Genomic DNA, 8,142 nt, shown 5'->3' on the forward strand with positions numbered 1-8,142 from the left:
TTTTTTTTACCTTTGTAGTACTACTTCAACTAGGCTAGTCAAAATATTATAATCATGGATTTCATGTACTAAAGCTAGTCGTTTGATTCATGATTTGAATTTTATGAGTCTGATAGTTATTTGGGTCGATCAATCGAACCATTACTTGTTTTGAACATCATGTGCAAGACAAAATTGTTCATTTTACTAGTAGTATTCATCTTATTTTATGTCCAATTTTGTACTTCCAATGATACAATTTCTTTAAACAAATCTCTAAAAGATGGAGATTTGTTAGTTTCTTCAGGAAAATTATTTGCTCTTGGTTTCTTCAGCCCTGGAAATAATTCCAACAATCGATACGTTGGAATTTGGTACTACAACATCCCTGAACTAACTGTCGTTTGGGTCGCTAATAGAGAGAACCCTGTAAATGACACGTACGGGGTTCTCTCTATCGACCCAACAGGTAATCTTGTAATACTAAATCGAAATACCAAAATATTCTCCTGGAAATTCAATATTTCCTCTGCTCAACTATTGGATTCAGGGAATTTCGTGTTTTTTCATGACACGAAAAAGGAAGTTGTTGTATGGCAAAGCTTTGATTATCCTACAAATACTATACTTCCTGATATGAAATTTGGGAATGACAAAAAAACCGGTTTGAACCGGTCTTTAACGTCGTGGAAATCGGTGAATGATCCTGGTTCAGGGGAGTATGTATACAAGATTGAGATAAATGGACTAGTACCTCAAGTTTTCCTGTATAAAAATTCAAACAGGATATGGCGAACCGGACCCTGGACCGGTCTAGGTTGGAGTGGTGTACCTGGAATGAGGCCTGGATTTATATTCAGCAGCAAATATGTTGACAATGAAAGTGAAGTATCTGTGACATTCACTATGAAGGACTCTGTTATCTCGAGATTAGTATTGAACGAATCGGGGATGATGAGTATATTGAACTGGCAAGAGGGGGTGAACAAATGGGTACAATTTTGGTCCGCGCCTGAAGACTCGTGTGATGACTATGTACATTGTGGAAAATTTAGTACTTGCAACTTGTACCACTTGGGTGAATTCGAATGTAAGTGTCTTGTTGGGTACGAGCCGAGGGAAAACCGGTCATGGTACTTGAGAGACGGTTCACAAGGGTGCTTGAGGTTGAAAGACGAGAACGTGTGCAGAAATGACGAGGTGTTTGCTAAATTGAGTAATGTGAAGGTTCCAGACACTTACAATGCGCGATTGAATATGAGTATCGGGTTGCAAGAATGTGAGAAATTGTGTTTGCGTAATTGTTCTTGCTCTGCTTATGCAAGTGCTAATGTTAGTATTGGGGGAATTGGATGCATCACTTGGTATGGTGACTTGATAGACACAAGGGAGTTTACAGATGGAGGACAAGATTTGTATATCAGAGTATCTGCATCTACTTTGGGTAAAATTTATATCGAGTTAATAACGTGTGATCATCCTGTCTAAGAAGTACTTAAGCGGTTAGAAAGATTAATACTTTTATTTATTCAATTATGTTCTTGTATCTCCCTGAGCCGAGGGTCTATCAGAAACAATCTCTCTACCCTCCTCACAAGGTAGAGGTAAGGTCTACGTACACTCTACCCCCTTAGATCCCACCTGTATTGGGTGTTGTTCTTTTTTTGTTGTTGTAATACATCCTTTCGTGTGTGAGAACGACTATTGTCTGCTCCGATACTAAGCTTAAGTACATATTAGTGTATGTTTTCTCTAACAGGTTGAGTTTTTAGATAAGATGGTCATACACGTCAACCAGTTAATGTTTTATGGTATTGTGTTACAAAAAGTTTTACATTTTTGTTCTTTCAGCTCAATTCTCGAAGAACAACAGTGGTTATAACATGAAAAGAACCATAGCAATTATGACAATCTTCATTGCTGCAATACTCATCGCGCTCTCGTTTGCTTGTTGTTTGGTAATAAGGAAAAGGAAAAGAGGTAAAGGGTACCCCTTAATTTCTTCGTTTGTTTACTTCTTTACTGAACCCCCTTAGTAAAAACTTGGCTCCGTGTCTGAGTTACTTAATGTACAGATAAGGAGGACCAATTCACCAGTTTGAACACTTTGACAAAGAATTTAGCATCCTATGAGAACTCTTCAAGAGGTAATGAGATGGATGGAAGTGAACAAGTCGATGTGTTAATCTTCGATCTAAGCACTATCATTTCTTCCACTGATGATTTCTCTGATGCAAACAAACTCGGCGAAGGAGGCTTTGGTAGCGTTTACAAGGTACCTACTGACTTCTTACTCATTTGTTGCGCCAATTAGCTTACATTTTGATTTCAGGGTCAGCTAAGCAACGGCCAAGAGATAGCAGTCAAAAGACTTTCGAAAAACTCAGGGCAAGGAGTGGAGGAATTCAAGAATGAAGTAACGTTAATCGCGAGAGTACAACACAGGAATCTTGTGAGGCTTTTAGGATGTTGTGTACAAAGAGGAGAGAAAATGTTGATCTATGAATACTTGTCAAACAAAGGCTTAGACAGTTTTATCTTTGGTACATACATACATTTCCAGATAGTGTAAAAAATATTTAAAAAATAGGCATGTTACTGATGGATTGCTAAATTATGCATTTCGAATCGTGTATTGCAGATAAGACTAAAGGGTCACTGTTAGATTGGAGAAAACGATTTGAAATCATCGTTGGAATAGCACGAGGATTGTCATACCTTCACCACGACTCACGAGTACGAATCATACACAGGGATCTAAAAGCCAGCAATGTTTTACTAGATGCCTCAATGCACCCGAAAATATCAGATTTTGGAACTGCTAGGATATTTGGTGGTGACCAAATTGAAGCTAACACGAATCGAGTCGTTGGAACATAGTAAGCATCACTTTTATGTATGAACATGTGTGTATTTTTCTTTAAAGGCAATGTGCCCTCAGCTAGCATCTCTGTCCTCTATCTTTGAGTGTGCACAAGTAAGCACTTAACTTGTATAAAATTGAACAAGTACAGACACAGTCATCCTACGTGACGATTCTCATGAGATACACTCGAACTGATTTGTATTATATTATGTATGACGTATGTGTCTACTTGTTCAACTTTATATAAATTTAACTGTCTATACTTAGTGCACACCTCATAGATGTCAGTTGAGGCTAAGTTAAATCATACGGTTATGTATTATATTATATTAAAATTGTGGATGTTGACATAGCTATTGGTTCATTTCAGTGGTTATATGTCACCAGAATATGCAATGGAAGGGCATTTTTCAGTGAAATCTGATGTTTTCAGTTTTGGTGTTCTGTTGTTGGAGATCATTACTGGAAGGAAGAACACTACACACAATCAGGACCATTCTTTAAATTTAGTTGGAAATGTAAGACATCTCTTCATCAAGAACTCACCTTTAGTTAAAAATATGTATCTTGTTTTGCTCTAGAGAAGTATACGCGAAATGTTCATCTTTTTTTTTTCCTTATACGTGGAGTCAGGGCTAGCTTGTGCACACTTCGATTATTACACCGTACCTGCTACATGCATTGGCTTTAGAAAGCTATGATAGAAACTATTGGTTGTGTCTAAACAAAGTCCCACATGAAAAATAGAAAAAAGATAACTTATAATGTCCGTAAACAGACAATATCACATCATGCTAAAAGTATCTTCGAGTAATTTTAGCCCAATAGAAACACATTCTTTCGTCGAACATATGTGAAATTTTGGACACCCTTAACCCCGGACACGACGTTTTTGTATTTTCCTTGAATCTCCTAATTGAAAATCCTGATTCCGGCACTGACCAGAAATGTTAACTTTGCTCTCCATTTTTTCAGGTTTGGAATTCATGGAATGATGACAAAGCTATAGATGTTGTTGATCCCTTATTAGGGGATTTGTATGAAAGTAGTGAAGTTTTGAGATGCATCCAAATTGGACTATTATGTGTACAATCATATGCAAATGAAAGACCAATGATGTCTCAAGTTGTCTTCATGCTTTGCAATGACACAAAATTGTCTAATCCTGGACAACCTGGTTTTGTATACAAATCAAGAAATTCTTCTTCACTTCCTTATTCATCATCAGCTAGTATTGGAAATTCTGTAAATGATATTTCTATTACTGCACAACATGCTCGGTAAGTGTATATCGGATCCTCCAAAAGTAGTACAGTATATTTTGTATGGATCTGACGTGGTGCATCAACGTTTTTGAAGAGCATTGAGCCATGTAGTCTTTAGGTAATTTATACTTGATCTATTTTATTAATTTAGTTTAAGGTTTTTTACATTTATCAGTACTGTATTTTAACGTGTTATAACAGGTAGCGTATCTTTCTTTTTTTTTTTGGTTAATTACTAGTCCTACTTTTTATGAATAATTAGTTATTAATAATGACTTAATAATATGTGCGTCCGATCCTTCAAAAACAGTAAATTATATTTTTTGTGGATATGTCATGGATGCATTAACGTTTTTGAAGAGCACTGTGCCATATGGTCATTAAGTAATTTATACTTGATCTATCTATTGATTTAGTTTAAGAATTTTTATATTACAATTTACAGTGTATTTTAATATGCTAAGCAGGTAACGTATTTCTTAGTCCTATTTTTTTTTATGAATAATACTTATAATAATTTTATATTAATTAGTTAAAACTATTTCTAGAGTTTTTGGCTACCAACATGTTTCCTTGAAAAAAAGGGCATACTTGGGTGATGGAAACTTACTGGTTAGAGTTATGCAAGTATTTAGTTATGTAAGATTTAGTTATGCAGAGTTCCGTTATGCAGTTATTAGCTATGCATGATTTAGTTATACAGGTATTAGTTATGCAGGGTTTAGTTATGCAAGTTTAGTTATGTTAAGTTTAATTATACGGGTATTAGTTATTTGAATATTAGTTATGTAGATATTATTTAGTTACGTATAGATCACAATACATGAATTATTAACTATTGAATATTAAACTTGTTATAAAATATTTATATATATTTATATATACATGGGTAAGTTTTATCCCTTTTAAACGGAGAGTTTAGCCCATGAAACAAGCAAAGGGTCCTAGGTTAAGCCCCATTTGGTCATAAATTTAGAATTTTGTTTAAAAAAATAAAATTTTGAAATTTAAAGTTGTGTTTGAATATACATTTTAATTAAAAAGAGTTTTATAACTGAAAGTCTCGAAATTGAAAAGTTATTGAGCAAATTTTTGGAAAATTAAAATATTTGAAAATCAAATCAAATTTAATGACTAAGCGTAAATATTTGAAAATAAAATTTTAAAATTTGATGTAGAGATCACCAATTTATAAGGTCATTGGGTGTAATTCGTCAGAAGGCTTTGTACACATACATCCTAATAAATTTGCCATCAATTTTATTTAGATACTTAAATTTTAATTTATTCAAATTAAATACCTGAATATATAATAAAATATTTTATTCCTTACTTTCACTTAAATTTAAAAAATAAAACAAAAAATTGAGTGTGGTCTTTAATATCAAGTACATATTAATTACTTACCTTATTCCATATATCAGCTAGTCTCAATAATTCATAAAATTTTAGGCATTTTAGTGATGTGCATAACTAAAAAGAACTTTATTCAAATAATTAACTAATTTACCTGATAAATACTTCAAATTGCATTTAATTTTTTCTGAAATTTAATTTAAAAATTATTTTATCAAACATACAAATGTACAATTTGAAGTTACATATACTCACTCATTGAACATTATTTCAGTGATTAATTAAATTTTGATTTGACTTTCATAAGAAGTACTTCATTTTTAATTATTTGTTCATATTTTCTTTTTAGTTTCTGATTATTTGTCAATTATAACAAATCAAGAAAAAATAATTTTTTATTTATTATATCTTTAATTAATTATTTTTAAAAATATTGAATTTTTTAAATATACTAAGTTTTTAATTGATCCATTTTATAATTAATAGGTATAAAATTAAAAATTTAGTATGTCAATAATTAATTTTTTAATATATATGTCAATTCAAAAGCGAACAAATAATTAAATACCGGAAAGGAATATAAGAAAGAGTTTATATTGTGGGGCACTTCTAGGAGAATGGGCCCCAGCACACTTATCCAGGTGGCCGCGTGGTGGTCCACTGGCTACAGCTATCCAAATTGAAAAATCAAATCAATTGGGTGTTAGACGCTCATATTGAAGTCTCGACTAAATATGAATTGAGCACTACAGGGCTTATTCGGGGATGATCCTCCCGACAGAATTTTCTCTATATCTAGAGTTTGAACCTGAAACATCTGATTAAGGACAAAATATTCACATCAATGCACCAGTATCTATGTTGGTTCAAATACATATACAATGGTTGAACACAAAATATGAATAATATACAAAATTAATATACGCATTTTATTTTCTAATGCATTTTTATCAAATGTCCATAACAGCATACCAAACTTTATTAAACATGTTGAACTATTTGCATTATGTTAAGACCTCATCTAACCATCGATAGTTGAACAATATAATTTGATAATATAAAGGTGGCAATGTCCAAAAAGCCCTTAACAATTTGATTGGTGGATATATAAACTTTAGGAGAAAAAAAACTATTTAAATGATCGGTGTTACTTTATTTTGCTTCTTTTAACATATATATCGTCATTAAAAAAACAGTAAGAAATATAATTGCAGAAGAAGATGGTTTTGAAGTGTCTAATTGCGTTCTTTAAAGAGATATTCCTCATGTACATAGTGGGTTAAGTATAAATAATTCCATGCAAAATAACAATTGATAGATTTATATTTGGAAAAATTACATAAATTAATACATTTTAAAAAATAATTACTGATTTTAGTGATACTTTTTGTTTATTACCATTTATAGCAATGTTTTGTTAAATCTGTAATATGTATTAAAAGTGAATTATGTATGCAATATATATGAATTATAATTGTTTTTTGAAATATAGCATGTTTGTTTGGTAAAAAATTGTCACATTGTATTATAAGTGTATTAAAATGTGTGATAAATGTATTATTCATCAATAAAATTTGTATTATATGTGAATAATAAATTGTTCTTTGTAATATGTATTATAAATGAATTAAAAGTGATCAAGTGAAATAAAAATATTATTGCTATAAATGATAAATATTTTTTTAATATAGTATAGTTATTTAAGTTTCCCTTTATATTATTCGTCATGTGAAGCCCATTATTGAACTTCACACTAATTTTTTTTTCACAATTTAGGGTTAAATTATCAAAATAAATATCTTTAATTATTATATTATAAATTATTTCACCTAAAAAAATATTAGGCATCAAAATAAAATAACATCAATATATTAAGCTCTAGTTTGATCTTTGTCTTGTCAAACTTTTTACCTAACATAATTTTCTTAGAGTTCTAATTAAATTTAGCAGGCGTTTTGATCATGTGATATGGTATCGTGAGATAAAATCAGTATTTAGACATACGATTTTATGCTGATTACATCTCATGATTTCATATCATGAGATTTGATATCATATTTTTCAAAAAACCATGATATAGAATCATATGGGAATACAATATCATGATTTGAGTTATTTTAATATAAAAATTAATCCACGAGTTTATATTTTATTAAAACAACCCCACATTTATATCTACTAGCTATTATTTCACATTTAAATAAAATTTATAATCACGTCATGACGTTTTAAAATTTATTAATTTCACTGACATGAAAGATATTATTCTCACCAACATAAGTCACTTTAACTCACATTTCACGATTGTTGAGTAATAAAATATTGAAGAGCCCGCGAAAGGTGTTTCATTTTTACTCAAATATATTGATGAAACAATTAGTTAAGTGGAGAACAAGTAATTTTATAATAATTTATTATACGATTTTATGATTTTTTATTTATTTAATAATATAAAATAAATAATTAGGACTATTTTAACAGTTTTAGAATTTATGAAATTCTTATATTTATAAAAAAAATATACAACATTAAAATTTTATATCGCATATTCAAAAATTTTAATTTCGTCTCATGATTCTATATTACAATACCAACCATACCCTAGTGAATTTGGAAGTAGCGCTTCCAAATTAATTTCTCTTTGTGTCAATTTTCATTAATTACACAGTTACTTTT

At 30.7% G+C, this 8,142-nt stretch overlaps 1 protein-coding gene across 1 annotated transcript; it reads left to right on the plus strand.

The window, feature by feature from the left end:
* Window positions 1–4,342, plus strand: LOC114076465 (G-type lectin S-receptor-like serine/threonine-protein kinase At1g11410). The gene is made up of 7 exons (XM_027915520.1): window positions 1–1,423; window positions 1,831–1,959; window positions 2,055–2,254; window positions 2,312–2,522; window positions 2,621–2,858; window positions 3,216–3,363; window positions 3,821–4,342. The coding sequence occupies exons 1-7, from the start codon at window positions 160–162 to the stop codon at window positions 4,127–4,129; spliced, it is 2,499 nt and encodes an 832-aa protein (XP_027771321.1). The 5' UTR covers window positions 1–159; the 3' UTR covers window positions 4,130–4,342.
* Window positions 4,343–8,142: the final 3,800 nt, after the last annotated feature.

The sequence above is a fragment of the Solanum pennellii genome, chromosome 3 (genome assembly GCF_001406875.1).
Source record: "Solanum pennellii chromosome 3, SPENNV200".
Lineage (NCBI taxonomy): Eukaryota > Viridiplantae > Streptophyta > Magnoliopsida > Solanales > Solanaceae > Solanum > Solanum pennellii.

Excerpts from the sequence above, each read along its gene's own strand:
- LOC114076465 (XM_027915520.1), top strand. The coding sequence starts at position 160 with ATGTGCAAGACAAAATTGTTCATTTTACTAGTAGTATTCATCTTATTT. Across the intron at positions 1,960-2,054 it reads AATAAGGAAAAGGAAAAGAG|ATAAGGAGGACCAATTCACC; the intron begins GTAAAGGGTACC and ends CTTAATGTACAG. Across the intron at positions 2,859-3,215 it reads AATCGAGTCGTTGGAACATA|TGGTTATATGTCACCAGAAT; the intron begins GTAAGCATCACT and ends GGTTCATTTCAG.